The 19,058-nt window shown below is 40.6% G+C and overlaps 2 protein-coding genes across 4 annotated transcripts; one reads left to right on the forward strand and one right to left on the reverse strand.

The window, feature by feature from the left end:
* Positions 1-993: 993 nt before the first annotated feature.
* On the reverse strand, positions 994-5,285 carry LOC122888275 (GTPase IMAP family member 8-like). 2 transcript variants are annotated; one of them, XM_044222532.1, is made up of 3 exons: positions 4,490-5,285; positions 3,815-4,376; positions 994-3,232 (listed from the first exon to the last, which is right to left on the reverse strand). In XM_044222532.1, the coding sequence occupies exons 2-3, from the start codon at positions 4,353-4,355 to the stop codon at positions 2,544-2,546; spliced, it is 1,230 nt and encodes a 409-aa protein (XP_044078467.1). In that variant the 5' UTR covers positions 4,356-4,376; positions 4,490-5,285; the 3' UTR covers positions 994-2,543. The 2 variants fall into 2 exon arrangements, with proteins under 2 accessions (XP_044078467.1, XP_044078466.1); XM_044222531.1 differs by having other exon boundaries at positions 3,815-5,284.
* A 5,006-nt stretch (positions 5,286-10,291) lies between these two features.
* Positions 10,292-16,338, forward strand: LOC122888279. 2 transcript variants are annotated; one of them, XM_044222540.1, is made up of 6 exons: positions 10,292-10,418; positions 13,130-13,257; positions 14,020-14,304; positions 14,702-14,851; positions 14,939-15,034; positions 15,738-16,338. In XM_044222540.1, exons 2-6 carry the CDS (start codon positions 13,203-13,205, stop codon positions 15,815-15,817), a joined length of 666 nt encoding a protein of 221 aa, XP_044078475.1. In that variant the 5' UTR covers positions 10,292-10,418; positions 13,130-13,202; the 3' UTR covers positions 15,818-16,338. The 2 variants fall into 2 exon arrangements, with proteins under 2 accessions (XP_044078475.1, XP_044078476.1); XM_044222541.1 differs by having other exon boundaries at positions 14,032-14,304.
* Positions 16,339-19,058: the final 2,720 nt, after the last annotated feature.

Genomic DNA, 19,058 nt, shown 5'->3' on the forward strand with positions numbered 1-19,058 from the left:
AGGAACACGGTGGCAGCAGGTGGCCCACAACCACAGATCCAGACTCTGCAGGAACACGGGGGCAGCAGGTGGCCCACAACCACAGATCCAGACTCTGCAGGAACACGGGGGCAGCAGGTGGCCCACAACCACAGATCCAGACTCTGCAGCTCCGGAGGCAGAAATACCTGCTGAAAGCGACAGAAGGAGAGAGGAGAGAAACGAGAAAGCACAGAACTACGGGAGAGAGAAGATGTCGAGTTAGTAACATGCAGTAATGGGATAAAAATGCAAACAGATGGAGAGGGAGAGGAGGAGAGAGGAAAGAGGTGCATCATGGGAAGTCACCGGGCAGTGTAGGCCTATAGCAGCATAACTAAGGAATGGTTCAGGACTCACCCAAGCCAGCCCTAACTATAAGCTTTATCAAAGAGGAAAGACTTAAGCCTACTCTTAAATGTGGAGATGGTGTCTGCCTCCTGAACCCAAACTGGGACCTGGTTCCACAGGAGAGGAGCTTGATAACTGAAGGCTCTGGCTCCCGGTCTACTTTTGGAGACTCTAGGAACCACAAGTAACCCTGCATCCTGGGAGCGCAGTGTTCTAGTCGGGTAATAAGGTATTATGAGATCTTTAAGATATGATGGTGCCTGACCATTAAGAGCTTTGTAGGTGAGGAGAAGGATTTTAAATTCTATTCTGGATTTTACAGGGAGCCAGTGCAGAGAAGCTAATATTGGAGAAATATGATCTCTTTTCCTGGTTCTTGTCAGTACAAGTTTCTGGATCAACTGGAGAGTCTTAAAACACTTATTTCAGCATAATGGAACTGCAATAGTCCAGCCTAGAAGTAACAAATGCATGCACACATTGTCAAGTGTCGAGGACCGTCAGATCACAACAATGTATTTTGTAGTTTAATTTGTTAGTTACAGACTATGAGAGGTGATAATAATATAATCAATAAAAAAGTCTATTTCTATATAATAAAAAATAAGCTAAACCAAGTGGAGATACATGTTCATGTTTTTTAATCAACAGATTAACAAGATATCAGAATCACGTCGAACAAATCCACCAATACAATAAAGTTAAACAGGTTCAGAAATCACGTTACTGAATTATTTATCAGAAACATAAACATCTCATCGTCTATCATCATATCATATCTATCATGTTTAATCATCAATAATTACCATCTGACATAATTTATTCTCTGCTCATCACTGATGAAAACTGACATCGTTATTTAAAAACATTTATTTAAACTTCATTCCTGCAGACGTTTTTTAAAATGAGGCAAAATGATTTATAGATACAACAAATTACAAATGACACTGAACATTAACAGCAACCAGTTTAAAAACTGAAAGACAATTAATCAATTAATTAATTAATTAAGGCTAATTCATTTTCAGTAGAAGCTTGAAATCAAGAATCAATAACTTGCAAATATTCAAAATTCAATCAATTATGAAAACAAATGAATATATGGGCAGTAAGTAAATAATAAATCAGTATTTTGAGTGTCTTTATGTCTCCTGACTGAAGCTGATTTGACAAACACACAAGAGGTCAAAGGTCAAAGAAACTCATAACTACAGAGTGTCGTCTGAAAAGCACAAAACAAGAATATTCAAATTAAAAACAGAACAATCAATTAACCCACTCAATAAAAAATCTATATCAACTAAACATCATTACAAAGTTGACTAAAGGACCAACTGTCTCCTGGAAAGGACATTTCTATCTTACTAAAGAAACATAAAGCCGTCTGGATTACCTTTTCTGTCGACATGATGTGGAAACGTTTTTAATGTTTCTGCAAAACGTTCAGTTTTCCTTTAATTTCGACTCCTGATTAAACGGTTCCTGTTGGTTTCGATCCTCTCAGCTCCTGGTTCAGGTTCAGGACAGATCGACATCTTTATGGTTAAATACTGAAAAAGTCAACGCTGACTTGAAGCACAAGATTCAAAATCACCATCTCTTCTGAACCTGAACCAAAGAGTTTTAGTATCTAAACCAACAACGAAGTCCAAACATCCACTCTGACCTCTGACTGCTGCGATGTACAAGAACAAAACACTTTCTGGACTGGAAATAAAACCTGACTCTGACCATAATCCACACATCAAGTAAATGGACTGTACTTGTATAGCGCCTTTCTACCACTCAAAGTGGTACACGTCAAATCACATTCACAGCAGGGTACCAACTGCTCATCAGTACAAAGAAACTAATTTAGTCACACTCTGAGGGCCCTCGGGATCAATTTGGGGTTCAGTGTCTTGCCCAAGGACGACATGCAGGCTGGGGGAAGCCGAGATCGAACCACCGGCCTTCTCATTAGCTGACGACCCGCTCTACCTCTAAGCCACAGCCGCCCCTAAAGTACATTTCCTCTAAAACATATTTGGTGAAACCATTAAGTCGCGTATAAATGTAATTTTCAGGAGACAGTTGGAAGTGCGACATCATCCCACACAGCTACTGAGCCTTCAGCTCCATTTCATCCATATCATCCATTTCATCCACCCTCTCATACCCACCAGAGCAACGATCTAATTCCTGATTTTACGTATGAACCATTGACCGATTTCATGCCATTTAATGGCAAGTTTAGTTTTATTGGTCTGAGCATTGTAGAACATATCAGAGGTGTAGAACTCTCCATTATTATCTTTTATCATCTCGTCTATTTTATCCAGAAGGTGTTTAACCTGCACCCTGTTTCCTCTCTTTGTGTTGTCAAACACACAGAATCTGTCCCCGCACCTGGAGACCAGATGTGACACATATCTGTTGGACTGGATCAAACTACCCATGGACCGGCCTTTTAGCTCATCTCCATGAGTGAAAAGGACCATAGTATACTTAGCAGCATCACTGCTGAAGAGTTTTGGCAGCATCTTCAACAGTTTGACTTCTGCTTCAGAGATCCTGTCTATCTTCACCACAATGATGAAGGCGTGTGGTCCTGGATCAGCCTTTTCTACGGACTTCATGATCTGTTCAAACAGCTTTCTGGGAGACAGACGTTTTGCAGTGAATCCTGGGGTGTCCACCACTGTGACCTGACGACCCTCCACTGTGGCTGATTTAGTGACAGTCTTTGGAGTGACTGAATTAAAGCCACAGACTGATTCAAAGCGATCTGATCCCAGGATGGTGTTTCCTGATGCACTCTTGCCTCCTCCAGGTAGACCGAGCAGCACGATCCTCATGGGATCGTCAGGAGGATCGGACATCACTGAAGGAAAGAAAACAGAGAGACATCAGAAACATTCATTTTTAAAAATGTTTTTAATAAGTTTGAACGATAAAATATATGTACAATATTTAAATGAGAGAGCAGTTTGTGCAGGGATGTGCAAAAGTATGAAGAATAAGAATATTTGTAATGTGCAAGATAATCATCCAGAAGCAAAGTGAAGGAGTTTATAAACCTTTTCCTGCGTATGTGTGTTAATATATCTGCACAAAGGAATATATTAAATGTGTGCAGGAGGCGAAGGAGAGGAACATGTGTTTGGGGTACGGAGGATAAGAGAAGAAAATGGCACGAGCAAGTAAAGAAAGGTTGAATAACAACTTGAGTGAAATCATGTACTTCCTGTTGTTTGGCTACAGTTCATGTGTTTGTTGTAAAGTGCTGTAAGAACTGAGGGGAGACTGCCTCTCAGTCACATCGGTACAATGCTGATGATGGCTCTTGATTGCAGGCAATAAAAGATCTGCTGAGAATTTTAATATCGTGTCATCTGGTATTTGAGTACACTGCTAATGAACTGATGTGCAGTCAGTAAATCTTGTGTATGAGATCATTACTCACCTTTTCTGAGGTGGCCTGACTTCTCCAGCAGCTCTCTGACTTGTGCCTGTCCACCATCTTTATTGTTGAACACATGATGTCTCCCTTCAAACCTTTCAACGAGTGGTGGAAGTAGACCATCTCGTTTTTCGTTGATGAAATCATCCAACGACGAGCTATTTAAGTTATCTCCTCCTGTGAAGAGCAGGTAACAGTCGTTGAAACACTGGTCTCCGATGACTTTGATAGCTGCCTCCACAGCGTTCTTCTGCTCGGTGGTGAATCGATCTATTTTAACCACCACCAGGAACAAACAAGGCCCGGAGGAGTTCAGCTCCTGACACTCGGTCTGACACGGAATCTCGGATCCAAATATTCCTGGAGTGTCGACCACTGAGATCAATCTCCCGAACACAGTTTCAGTTTCTTTAGCGATCTGTGTTGTCACTGAGTTGATGGATTGTTTTGACTCAAACGCTGGTCGTCCCAGGATGGTGTTTCCTGTAGCACTTTTACCAACTCCTGAGTTTCCCAGAAGGACGATGTTCAGATCTGGATCCATGTTTGAGCAACGCAAAACCTGCTGGAGACTGAAAGAGGTTAGAAAGTCTGAAAGGTATCTCTGGAAAAAGCCTGAAAAAAATGAAAAGTCTATAAAGTCTGACAGGTCATAACAGAGTCAGATGATCAGACCACCTGCTGTATTTACTGTCACAGTTTTCTGGGGCATTGAAGGATCATTGGTGACGTTTCAGGTTTCTCACTTTCAGTTTATCCTTCAAAATAAAACACGTAAAACACAATGCTCAAATAAATGCAGAGTGATTTGTATCTGTAAATCTGGATCCGTATCTGCGCTTCTAATTTACATCACGTACATCATCATTTGTACATCAACTTAGCATTTTTCAATGTAAATGTATTTCTGAATCTCCACCTATTCGTGTGGATCCTTTTGAGACTGTTTTTCCCGTGAAGGGAAGAGGGAAGTGGTATGAGGGTGAAATGCAGATGACCAGGAAGCGGTAAGAGGGTGAAGTAGCTGGATGGCTACAGTGTTTATTGGGGTGATGAGGTTTACAGACAGGGACAGACAGGGACAGACCGGTAGGCAGACAGGCAACCAACAGGTAACAGGCCAATGGGCAGATAGAAGGTCCAGGTACAAGACTATGGGTTACCGGCTGGCAGTGGTGGAAACAGGGAAGTGAGTCCAATGAGGTTAACCAAATACAATATGGAGCAGGCAAAGTTCAAAATCCAGAATCCAGACATGGTCCAAGGGAGACAAAGAATCCAAAACAGAACTCACGGTAAGACTGCCGGGGAACTGGGCACGGGAACCAGGTACAACGAAAAGTGCACCAAACGGCGACACACACAAATGTCAGGAACACACGCAAGACAGGAGAACGAACGAACGAACGAACGAACGAACGACACACACACACACATGAACGAACACACACACACACACACACACACACACACGAACACACACACACACACACACACACACACACGAACACACACACACACACGAACACACACACACACACACACACACACACACACACACACACACACACACACACACACGAACACACACACACACACACACACACACACACACACACACACACACACACACACACACACACACACACACACACACACACACACACACACACACACAAAAGTCAGGGACAACAATGATCCGACACAAATACCCTTTGGGAGGTGAAACAACGAGACACAGGTGCAAACAATCAAGGAAGGGCCAACAATCAAAACTGGAGGGAAAGCAAACACTTTTTCACACCACAGTAGATGCAGTGAAACTGTAGATGCAGTGAAACTGTAGATGCAGCGAAACTGTAGATGAAGCGAAACTGTAGATGCAGCGAAACTGTAGATGCAGCGAAACTGTAGATGCAGCGAAACTGTAGATGAAGCGAAACTGTAGATGCAGCGAAACTGTAGATGCAGCGAAACTGTAGATGAAGTGAAACTGTAGATGCTCACAGAGTCTGCATGGTGTTTTTTCTTGTGTCAAAATTACTGCAACAGGAAATGATTAACAAAGAGTTTCCCTACAGGGATCAATAAAGTATTTCTGATTCTGATTCTGATTAGAAATTGTAAATGTGGTGAAACAGTCCGCTCATCATCTGCACAAACACTAAACGTGCTGTGAATTCTTCCATCACAGAGACTTTAAATGTATATAGTAACTGGTTGTGTCAATTACATAAGTTAATAACTTAAACTCTGTTGTCTTTCTCCTTAATCATCTTATTCATTACCTTCATTGATTAATTACAAAGTTTGTCTCCTGTGCAGTTTTCTCCCCTCAGTAGATTCATGTGTTCATCTGGAGCTGCTTTTGCTTTGTAACGATGATAACGTGATATAACTTGATGTTTAGTGAAACGTGGAGTTAATGGTGCTGTGAAATGACACTCGTGTTTCTTCTTGTAGTTAACTGATATTTAAGAGAAGGAATACTGACTCCGACTTTTACTGAAGGATGTCCTGAACACTTTTGTGATCCATTCATTTGAACTTTTCCTTCTTCATACAGTTACAGGGAACCCTTTAGGCCTGCAGTAAAAAATGTAGAAGTATTTTACAGCTGAACAGCTCTGCATTAAGAAAATATGACCGGCTTGTTTCCTATAATACTTTGTATAGTGTCCAAGTGTTTTCTATAATATCCACACAGAGGATGTGATTCATTTTAATATCTTTCTACTGAGTAAAGAACCTGAGCTGTATGTGGTGACTCTGTGCTGTCTACATAATGTGCATGTAAACACACATCACAACACCATCAACAACTGTACTACTGCTGGTACTGTTATTAAAATAACATGTCTAGACAGAGAGACGGCGTGAATATGAAAGAGAAAGGAAGCTGCCCGTGTTACTAAAGTTAAAACCAAGCCAACAATCTTTGAGCTGATCAGAAACCAGATACACTCATCTAAATGTATGAAATTAAATCTCTATTTGTTGTAGGTGACAAAAATCTTTACAAGAAAAAAGATGGTTGACGCAGAGAAAAGAGAATTTAACTTGTTTTAAGCAACTTTTACTCTGATTTTCGCGTATTTTAAGAGATAAAACAAACTCATATGTTTGAATTATTTTCATTAGGAATTATTTCCACGCTGTTAGACCTAATTTTGTCAGACTTTATAATAAGTAAAATGGTGGATGTTTGCAGCCATGTTTGGGAATTCTGGACCAACAAATAATGAGACAAAAAATATGTGGAATAAGTACTAAATTTAAAATTCACCGCTCTCCTGCCACACAGTTTGTCTCTACTGGAATGAAAACTGAGCCTGTGGTGACTTTAACTGAAAAAATACATCAAACGCACTGAAACATGAACTAAAAGTAACCAAAACTAAAGAAAGACAATTAAAACTGAATAAGGAAGTGAAAATACAAAACTTAACAAACTGTAAACTGCAAAACATTTGAAATAAAGAATATTATTTTACTGCTGCAGGCAGAATCACACTTTTATATCAGGAAGGAACAAAGTGTATATAAACAGTCAAACAAACAAACACTGACCTGAGAGCGACGCGCTGCTGCTGAGTCCAGAGAATAAATGAATATTTCCGTTGATTTTACATTAAACATATTGTGTTAAGTCACACAGATTCAGCTGCAACACTTCCTGAAGTAGCCTTCAAAATAAAACCCCTGGTTCTTCTTTTTCCACCACAGAGGCCGTTTGTTTGCTCTAAGATATCACGGATGTGTGTTTGTTGTTTTCATTTTTCTCTATTTGTGACCAATCTCCTGTCAAGGTAAGTTTGTAAGTAGCTAAGTAAGTGTTGTTTGGATCGGATGTCTTCGCTGTCCTCTGAGAGCTGGACCTGCTGAATAAAGGACAGCAGCGGTGACGGCAGAGAGAGGAGCTTTGATTCATTATCACTATTGTTTCTGTCATTGTGCCGATTCTTCTGTATTAAGAGTCGCAGTCACAAGTTGCTGACAGGTTTCATGAGTTTAAAGCGGTGAATGTTTCTTTTTATGTATTTATTTCTTTCTAAATGTCCCTTTCGTTGCAGACAAGATGGCGACAGAAGTCAGTTAAATGTAATGAATCAGTTCAGATTCTTGTTTAAAGTCAGTCTGTGATTGTGTGGTCCAGTTAATATAAACATGTGAAATAATTATACAGTTATATGGAAAATATCAAAATTATAAATAATACAGAGGTGTAGAGAGTCCTAAATCACAAAGGGAAAATTATTATTTAAAATGTGCAACATCCTCATAAAGTTTGTTCAAAGAGTAAAATATGGAGCTTTTAATCATCACGTCAGACAACATGTTGATGTTAAGAGATTCTGTTAGTTTAAAAGATCATTCTGGTTTATTACTAGCCAAGTACAGAGAATATGAATAAATATGTACATAAATCACGTGACGTCAGTTGAAGAATTAGGAAAGAAAGAAAGAAAGTGCAGAAGAAGTGATTTCTCTGAGGTTTCACAGTTAAAGAGGAAGTCTGTGTCACCAGTGTTCAAAGATCCAGTTCAGTCTGGATCTAATATCTGAAACCACTTGGCCTCCAGCTGAGTGCTGCAGACACTAATCTCTGCTTTCTGTCGTGGTTTTGGGTTTGTGTTCTGTTATTTCCTGTTTTATTTTGGTAAGAGTTCTCCCTCATGTGTCTTGTGTAGTTTTACTTCCTGCTTGTGATTAGTTTGCTTGCCCTGATTGGTTCCACCTGTGCCTCGTTGTCTCCCCTCACCTAAGTGTATTTATTCTGTGTTCTTCCTTTGTTCTGTGTCAGATCGTCGTTGAACCGGGTGTCGAGCGTCCCGGTCTTTGTTCCTCGTGTTTTCTTGGACTGTTTCACGTCTTGTGATTTTGTCTTCTACCTTTTGGACTCTTTTACCTGTTCGGACTGCTCACCTGGCCGGTTCGTCTCTGCCTGCCTTACTTCCCTTGTAAGCAGTTGTGAACTTTATTAAATCATCTGTCTGCACCAGCTCTGCCTCCTTGTCTGCATTTGGGTCCACTTCGCATTTCGCCTCCCTGCTGCACGTCACAGCTCTGACGCTTCCAGTATTTAAACGTGATGCTCAGGAAGTGCGTTCAGGCCTGACGCCGTCCCATAATGGACACGTGGAAATTACTTTATTTATTTATTATATATTTTAACTTTTTGTCTGATCGGTGTTCTATTAGCTGCGGCACCGGCAGCAAATCAGGACCAAGCATTAAAAGCCTCAACCAAGTGGTCTGTAGTTTGTGAACCTCCATTATTCTTAGTGTTGGATGATCCGCTGTGCCGCATTTAAAGTGTTAATATCACCTGAAGCAAACGGGAAAAACGATTTTCTGCATCACCAACTGAATGCATGTTGGTTCCCATGGCAACGCGATGCGTACAGTTTGTGCTACTGTGATGTCGCTTCGTCGTACATAAGAGAGAGATGGGGAGCGTCGTGTCACAAACTGGCTCAAGGAATGTGGCAAGAAGGGATTTTTACTTACAAACATAATTTAATAAAAGTAAAGTAACACAGCTGAACAAGAGAAGGTGGAAATCACCGATGTTAGCCGTGAAAACAGTGCATGGATGTGTCATGAGTGCTGTGGAGGTGATGCAGGGTGGACATCAGCTGGAGGAAGGGTCCAGGTCCAGGTAAGCTTCATCAGCTGACGACTCTCACATCTCAACCAACTACCTGCTGAGGTTGAGGACAGCCTGCAAGACAGCGGGAGGGGCGTCACACACTTGGAAGAGACTATTTGGCAGATTGCAGCAAGTGAAAGAGAATCGCTTCTGAAGTGATTTCTACCAACTAACAACGTGTGTCTATGCAGATCATATCGAACATGAAAATCACACCGTAAACAATCATGACGAGCAAAATCACCAGTGAGCATCAGATGTCTGAAGTTACCATCCGTACTCCCCCTCCTCCAGGATCTGTGCAGCAGCACCACCTGCTGGGAAAAACACTCACCTGTGGATCAATACTGAGATCAGTTGTTCCTTCAATCAGCAGACGACTGAAGTCCACAACACAAACAAGGTGGATAATGTTCTTAAGGTCCAGGACAAAAAGTTTCTCCTCGTGACATTTTCAAGCGCCTCGAATCTGAATGAATGCAAAAACTAATAATGACATCAGTGTGTGTCCACATTGAAGTGTAGAAGAAATACTGACAAAACACATGCAGGTTGTTGAAGTGAACTGTTCGGTAGAGTGAGGACAGTTAATAACAATAATTGTTGTTGAAATGTAAAAGATGTATAATTGTCCCACAGTTCTCCTCTGGGACCATTAAAGGGTTCGAATCAGGTCTTTGGCTTTACATGAAGCTCTGACAGTTTTGTGTGACTCCGGTGAAGCTTGTTGGATTTGAATGAAGTGTGTGAAAGTGACTCACTGTCAGTCTGATTGAAAGTGTCTCTGTGGCAACAGATGTAGCTCCATGTGAACCGACTGAAACACAGTGTGGTCTGAGGGGGTGCTGAAGTTTCTGATCTCATTTCCTGCATAACTCTGTCTGAGGCGCCATCGTTTTACATTTTCTTTCTGATGTCGTCTTTCAGATTTTAGTTTTTCGACGTGTCAGACAGGTAGGACCAAACTCTCTGCACCTGCACACTATACTGTATATATCAGAAATACTTTATTTATTATATATACTGAGGGGAAACGCTTTTGTTACAGCTGCTCACTGTCACGTCAGTGCACACAGGAATATACATGTATAAAGTGTATATATTATATATATATATATATATATATATATATATCTATATATATCTATATCTATATCTATATATCTATATATATAATCTATATATATCTATATCTATATCTATATATATATATATATATATATATATATCTATATCTATATATATATATATTATATATATATATATATATCTATATATAATCTATGTATATCTATATCTATATCTATATATATATATCTATATATAATCTATATATATCTATATCTATATCTATCTATATATATCTATATATATATATATATCTATATATATCTATATCTATATATAATCTATGTATATCTATATATATATATATATATATATCTATATATATCTATATCTATATATAATCTCTCTCTCTCTCTCTCTATATATATATATAATATATATATCTATATATATATATATATATATATATATATATATATATATATATATATATATATATATATATATATATATATATATATACAGTATGTATGTATGTATGTATGTATCTGCAGGTGGAAAAAGTATTCAGATCTTTAACTTTAAAGCAGAAATAACATGATTTCAAAATACTTTGTTACAAGTAAAAGTCCTGCATCCAAAACTTAAGAAAAACTATTATCAGCAAAATGTGTAAAAGTTAACGTACTCGCTATACAGTCAAACTGAGCTGTCAGTGTTACATTTTTGATTTAATGTTGGATTATTATTATAGATGCATGAACATGGAAGCACCATTTTAATATTAGCCACCTGCAGTAGAGTAATTTTACTCATTTCATATTTTCAACATAATTACTTTATGTTGGAATAAAATAATTGTTCAACAGTAAATTAAAGAAACTGAAAATATAAAATGAGTAAAATTACTCTACTGCAGGTGGCTAATATTAAAATGGTGCTTCCATGTTCATGCATGTTTTATGCTGAAGTCGCCTGTGTGGTTGACCAGAATAAGATGCACTTTATCATGTTTGTCAAGGTGTTACTTACTGCTAGCAGTAAGTAACACCTTATTCTGGTCACCCACACAGGCGACTTCAGTATAAAACATGTAATAGAAAATGTTTGTTTCTTAAGATGCACGTGTGGAGCTTGTTTTGTCGGGGAAACCAACAGGGAGGCGAAGATCAGGAGACGTAAACATGAAGCGCAGTTAGCGGCGTTAAGTTGCTATAAGCAGGGGAGTCCGGTGCTCTGAGGGGTAGAGAGAGAAGCTCTACTTATACTAAAAAAATAAATAGTGGGGTCCCTGATAACCAAAACAAACAGCTAACAGAAGGAAATACCCAAAATAATAACATAAACAATCTTGTAAATATTAGTTGACGTCTCACACATGGAATATCGCACAAAAACACACACTAAACATGAACACATGTACACTGCAGTCAGAGTCTGACTGCGTCGGCTTGATTCCTGCTCATTCACTGTCCATCTGAAGCGCTGTAGCGACGGTGTCGGTGGTTGGTAATGAACTCGAATGTGGACTCTTAAACATCAGATGTTGGCGTTGATGTAGCTCAGCACAAGCACCAGCTGGCAGTTGGTGGAAATGTCAGTCGTCTCGTCTGCTTGAATGGCGATAAAATCAGCTTCCTCCAGTCCAGCAGCTCGGTTTGTACCGTCTTTGACTGCCTTTACAAACGGTAAGTTAGCAGTTGCTCCTCCAGCACGCTGTCTAGGGAGGCAACAAAATACACCTAGTCATGCCCGTTATGGCCGACTCAAAGCCCCACAAAACTTCACACAGTCGATTATTTTGGATAAAATGTGCCTGGTTTTTATCCTCCTCCTCACTGTTTCCTCACCGCGACCCTGCGGCCGCCGTCCAGCTGCGTAGCGATGTTCATTCTGTCTAATGTGGCTAACGTTAGCTGGACAGAATTATCCACGTGTGCCCTGGTGTCCGCATGTGTCCTCACTTTCTCAGACAGGTGCTTCATATCCCTCACTCCCGTAACTGTCCATGCTGGATCTGTCCCCGTTGTTTAAAAAGCAAGCAGGAAAGCAAAATAAGACATTAGCATGACAGCATCCAGCTATCCAGGCCTTCCTGGTGGACCATGCTGCTTCCCTTTCTTGCTAACCTGCTGTCTGACAGCGAGGTCAGGTCGATACAATAATCTCCCTTTTCGGATTAGATTTGAGGACGCTGATTGACAAAATTTTATGTCATACATTCATATCTTTAGGTAAACTGCTGCTCAGACCCGCCTCCTGTGGGCGATTCCTCCATCGCTCCAGAGCTGCAGACAGGCGGAGGGGGCGTGTAGGAAAAGCAAATATGTTGCGCAGATGATTTTCTGTCATATTTTACACAATTACTGGGTGCACTCCATATTTCAAACACACAGATATTGACAACCGCCACTGCTTCAGCACCTCCACAGCACATTAACCACACATCCATGCGCTGCTTCCACTGCTCATCTTCACTCCATCGTTCATTTGACTTTAATTAATTACTTACTCTTGTGTTAAGTTTAACCTTTGCATGGACTCCTCCGTCACATCACACACACACACCACTGAAAGTGTGTGTTTCTTCCTCACAGTGATTGACAGCTAAGGGGGCGGAGCCAGCAGAGTCCCGCAGAGCAGCTGCAGAGTCGACTTTAAACGGCGGTCATGTTGGTTCTGGTCTGGTTATTGTTCCTGACGATGACGACGATGAAGAGTGACGGTCAGTCGGTTTGATCTGCAGTTTTATTTGAGAAACATTTAGTTTGTCTCCGTCTGTCAATCATATACCGTTTCTATGGTAACAGGACTTTCCATTCAGTTACCCTTGAGTCCCTCATTTCAAACCCACCACCGGTCTCCTGGATCCTGTACCTTCTCAAGTCTTTTTACAACTGCTTCCAGTTGCACGACCTCACTAAAGGTGAACTTATTAAACCACTTCTAAAGAAATCAAATCTGGACCCTGACATTCCCAGTAACCACAGACCAGTTTCTGACCTGCTGTACATCACGTTACAGCCAGACTGTAGAGCTGTAGTCCTCACCCTGACCTATAAAGCATTACATGGACTACCACCATAAAGACCAGCACGCCTCCTGCACTCTGCAGCTTCTGCAGATTCATTCGCAGTCTTCCCACTTATATTAGAACAATTTCTTCTCTGAAACCTTTAAGGCCAGACTTAAAACTCACCTGTTTTCTTTGTCCTATAATATTTAAGTTACTGTTGGTTCAACATCTGTTTGTTTTAATCTTCTCACTGCAGTCTGTTGGTTTTATTTCTTTGTTCTCAATCTTTTAGCTCAACCTTTAATTTGTGTTTCTAAATAATCTATCAGTAGGATTGTTTCTTAGTTCTGCTGTTTTCTTGTTTTTTTGTAAAGTGTGTTGAGACACTTTTGTGATAATTCACTTTAAATACATTTTGACCCCAGTCATGTGACACCTGAGCTGATCTGTGTGTGTGACCTTTGGCCTCAGCTGCCTCTGCAGAGATCATCACTGCACGCAGCGGTGAGGCCGTCCTGCTGACCTCAAGGGCGGTGTTGCAGCGCAGCCAGGACGCCAGATGGACTCACCACCACCTGGCGGTGTCACTGAGGAACAACAGGATGAGGTGTCAGCACGGACGCTGCGAGCTGCTGAGTAACGGCTCTCTGAGATTCAGCCGACTTCAGACTGCAGACTCAGGAAACTACACCCTGGAGGTGTTTGATGAAAGTGGGAAACGACTGATGAAGAAAGACTTCGAGCTCAGGGTGGAGGGTGAGTCCAGAGACATCAACAAGGAAGATCAACCCCCCCACGTCCCCTTTTCCCCTCAACATATTGACAGTATACACTTCTAATATTACTGTTTTAGTTTGAATGCATCGTGCAGCGAACTGTGACATTTGGACTTTCTGTGCTTCGGTTTTCTAATACAGACAAACTGTTGCTGCGTGAAGGTTAAGTTTCACTTGGAAACATTTAGATTTTGTGGTGAACCATAATGGGAATTTATATAAATACATATTGAGAAGGAACGTTATTACAATTAGATTCCCCACAGATTTTATGAAATACGTCAATTATATATATATATATATATATATATATATATATATATACAGTAATGTACTGCTGAGAATACCAGTTAACAGTAGTGTCTGTCTGTCAGCAGATAGCATCAGCAACAGCAACAGCAGCAACAGCAACAGCAACAGCAGCAGCAGTGCGGTGGTGTCTGTGTTGATCTGCTGCTTCCTCCTGCTGCTACTCTTCATCATCATCTTCATCTTGAGGAGGAGGAGTCAAAGGATGAGGACAGCAGGTGCAACAGCCAATCAGAGACAGCCTGAGCTCAGCAGATTAACATTAATGAGAAGTCAGTAGATTATAATCTGCTCTCCTGCTTCAGGTCCTTTGCAGGAAAATGTCTATATGGTGATGCAACATGGCGGAAAACGGAAAGATGAGGAGGAGAAGCAGGAGAGAGAGGAGGAGTCTATTTATGGTAACACACACACACACGCTAACAGATGCTATTCATCTTATTTTCAACGGAAATACGGACACAGCCAGTTAACGTTTTTTTGTGCGAGTCTTCCGGTCAGGCACTTCCTGCCATTAGCTAGCTAACACGACAACTCTTTGGACCACTATGGAAAACCGGAATTGTTTGTGCAAAATGACATTTTGTCAAATAACGCAGGTCTCAATTAGACACTGGGTCTGTATTAAACCTCTAAGCCCACCAGGTCGCCCGCTTGAGCTACTTCAATTGTCCATAAAAATATAAATGTTTAAACTTTTGTCAATGTGGACATGCTAACGTTTCACATCTTTAGATCGGTTAGATTCTCCACAATTCAATCGTTCAGTAAGTGCAAATAAAGGTTGAAATAACTACGGTAACGTTCGGCTTTTATCCTTTCTAATGTAGGCTACCGGTATTTTGATCTCGCTCTCTCATGAGGCCATTTCTTCATGTCATCCTCCCCCTCGTTAATAGTTTGAGGGTGTGGCACCAACCTTTTTTGGAGGTGCTCCCATGACATCATTAAATACGCTAGTTAAGTCAACGTTAGTTGGCTCAGGGAAACAATCCAGCAGAAGTGCGGCACAAAAAACGGAAGTTCAACCTTCTGTTTACATCTGCATTCAAAAATAAGGTGAATGAGATACTAACAGATGCTAACTTGTTCTACTCTCTACAGTTCCCTGTAATCCTATTGTTTCCATGGAAACACCAAGCACACAGCAAATGTCTGAGGATTTAGAAGACATCTACGTGTGACGACCAATCCAAGCTCACCTTGTTTTCAGAGTGCTTTGTCTTACCTGCACACCACAGCTCACCTTTAGTTTGCCATCCACTATCTCTTACCTGCCTCTTATTTTTATATAAATAAACTTGTACATAGACCATCCAGATGATTCTGTTTGTTTTGGGGAGTTAGAATCAAAATGTCTGACAATGATTACCACACTCAAATACAAAAAACCTGATAGTTGGTAAAAAGTGGGGTTAAAACGATTCTGCCTGCTAATGGTGGCAAACGGTCACACCAGTTTCAGAGGTCTGGGGGAAAAATTTCTGCTGTTGCAGGTTTTATAAGCACAGTTAGTTATTAAAGGGATATTTCACAGCTGGAATGATGGTATTTTTTTTTATAAAACTGGGCTGTCTATGCAGTAGGGAAAAGAAAAAGGGCTGTAGTATTCCCAAAATTGAATCATTAAAGAAGCTCATGAAGTCGTTGCTACTGAGGGCTATAAGAATACATGGCTCAATAGAGCTGTGACTCTGTCAGCCTGGCTGCAGAGCTGAAAAGAAACCTGGGGTTGTTCTTATTTTCCTCTATTAATGATGAGTAGTAAGCAGCTCTGGCATTACGGAGGGCCTTCCTGTATCTTTTAAGATTATCTTGCCAGACTAAACGAGATTCTTCCAGGTTCTTGGAACGCCATTTCCTTTCAAGATTTCAAGATGTTTGCTTTAATTTGTGGGAAAAGTGTCAGGTGTGTTGTGTGATAAAAGAGTATCAGCAAGAATGAAAGGAAAGGTGTTGAAGACGGTGGTGAAACCAGCGATGTTGGACAGCTTAGAGACAGCGGCGCTGAAGGAAAGACAAGAGGCAGAGCTGGAGGCAGCAGAGCTGAAGATGCTGAGGTTCTCTTTGGGAGGGACGAGGACGGACAGGATCAGGAACGAGGACATCAGAAGGACAGCTCATGTTAGATGTTTCGGAGATAAAGTCAGAGAGGCCAGATTGAGGTGGTTTGGACGTGTTCAGAGGAGAGACTGTGAATATATTGGTAGAAGGATGCTGAGGCTGGAGCTGCCAGGCAGGAGGTCTAGAGGAAGACCAGAGAGGAGGTTTATGGATGTAGTGAGAGAGGACATGAAGTTAACTGGTGTGAGTGAAGAGGACGCAGAGGACAGGGTTAGATGGAGGCACATGATTCGCTGTGGCGACCCCTGAAAGGGAACAGCTGAAAGGAAAAGAAGAAGACCATGGAGCTAACCTTCTTTGTTTTATTATCTTCTTTTTTAGAGAAGCAATAGAGTCAAATGTTGTTTGCAGTGAGCCTGCAGCACTATCAACTAGATGGTCAATTTGGGAGGGGCTGCGATTTGCACAGAAGACCTCTGTTATTTTGAGACATAACATTGAATTAAATGCAGATGGGATCGCTTCCTTAAATTTAGCCACAGCAATATCAGATAGACATCTAGACCAGGAGTTTTTGTGTTTTATACTCTCATATTAAATCGTTCACTAGTACAGCTTTAGATGACAGTGATCTGATGTTTAAGAGTCCACATTTAATTCTCCTATTTTGTTGTGCTATTTCAGTGTTTTTGTTTAGGTTTTTATGTACAAGTTTAATTTTATTAATTTAAGTGGTCGGGGGGCAAACACCATCATTAAGGAGGTAGGTCCACTAATAAACTCGGTCAGACTTCTGGATATGAGAGATGCTCCATCCAAAGTAGGATAAATACTGTCTCTCCTAATCAGACCAGGTCTTCACCAGAAAGTCCGGCACTTATCTCCAAAGCCGACATTGTTTGCTGGACACCACCTCGACAGCCAGCGGCGGCATGAAGACATGCGGCTAAACATGCCATCACCGGTCAGGTTTGGCAGGGACCCAGAGAAAACTACGGAGTCCGACATTGTCTTTGCATATGTACACACCGACTCAACATTAACTCTAGTGACCTCCGACTAGCGTAATCGGGAGTCGATACCACTGACGTGAAAGGATTCCAGCATTACACTATTAAAATCGTTTTCTTCCATATCTGCAGGAACATTGCCTTCTGCCTGTGGTTGTTCTAGCCAGTTAATTTTGGACTGAATGTTTTCATTTTGGAGCGGTGAGGGGCCGCACCTCTCTTAGTCCAACTGTCTGTGGAGGCGGGCATACAAAAAATGCGGTATAAGTATAATCTGTAGTTCGAACAACAGCCCTAGAGCCGGCTTTTGTCGGCAAATGAACGGGGAGTTCTGGGTGCAGGCAACATGGAGGGAAGTTAAACATTGTTCATTTGCATATACTACCAACACTGTATTGATACAAAGCTGGTTAAAATAATAAAGTTTCCCTTTAATTATTGCACACATGTAGAGCTTCTTTGTCCTTTTCCTTTTCTCAACAGTGTTCTGAGTATATTCAACATTAATATCAGTATTCATACAGTGCTTTGACAATAATCTATCATTTAATTATTAAATATGAATAAAAACTAGCAGCAGGGTCGAACTCCGCTCAACTTTTACTGACAACATTGGTCAAGGAACCGCGTCAGCCAATCGGATTTGTGAAAGCTGTCATTCCTGTTAGATGAGTTGGTAAAGTATGTGTGTGTTTAAAAAGATCCAACATGTATTTGTTCTCTTCCTGAGGTTTTATCAGTGACAGGAACTGTTGAAAATGTGGTTAGCTAGTTAGTGACCAGAGCAGAAACACAGACGCTTTGTGTCTGATTCATGTCCAAGTCAAATAGTTGCTTCTTACAATAAAATGCTCAAATGTTGCTGTCATTTTGTTTCTCAGGTTTGTGGTTCAAAAGTTATTTGGTAAAATATAACATTTTCTGTTTAGCGCCACCATGTGTTCAGTTGGTGTGGTTTCCATTGTCTCGGTAACAGGTAATTTTTTAAAATGACATTGTAAGAAAAAGGATACAAAGCTGTTGAATGAGATTAAACTCATGTAAAAAGCAGAGCTGTGCGCAAAATCAAACTCATCAACTGAACCTTATTTTCTAAATGTTTGAACTTAAAGGGAACTGTTTTAGACAAAATGCAAGAACAATGAGATAAAAATAATCTTTATCTTTGCATCTAAACTAAAGAGTCAGCTGAGGCTTTAAAGCACATAAAGTTAAGTGATTGTTCCATTCTTGGTTTTATCTAAAATCTGTTTTTACTACTGCACTACCACCTCAATATGAAATGAGAGGCACCTGAGCAAAATTTCAAGTGTCATAGCAAAGGGTCTGAATACTTGTCAATGTGATATTT

This window comes from Siniperca chuatsi, linkage group LG14 (assembly GCF_020085105.1).
Source record: "Siniperca chuatsi isolate FFG_IHB_CAS linkage group LG14, ASM2008510v1, whole genome shotgun sequence".
NCBI classification, from domain to species: Eukaryota; Metazoa; Chordata; class Actinopteri; order Centrarchiformes; family Sinipercidae; genus Siniperca; species Siniperca chuatsi.

Excerpts from the sequence above, each read along its gene's own strand:
- LOC122888275 (XM_044222532.1), bottom strand. The coding sequence starts at position 4,355 with ATGGATCCAGATCTGAACATCGTCCTTCTGGGAAACTCAGGAGTTGGT. Across the intron at positions 3,233-3,814 it reads GTCAGGCCACCTCAGAAAAG|TGATGTCCGATCCTCCTGAC; the intron begins GTGAGTAATGAT and ends TCTTTCCTTCAG.
- LOC122888279 (XM_044222540.1), top strand. The coding sequence starts at position 13,203 with ATGTTGGTTCTGGTCTGGTTATTGTTCCTGACGATGACGACGATGAAG. Across the intron at positions 13,258-14,019 it reads GACGACGATGAAGAGTGACG|CTGCCTCTGCAGAGATCATC; the intron begins GTCAGTCGGTTT and ends CTTTGGCCTCAG. Across the intron at positions 14,852-14,938 it reads TCAAAGGATGAGGACAGCAG|GTCCTTTGCAGGAAAATGTC; the intron begins GTGCAACAGCCA and ends CTCCTGCTTCAG.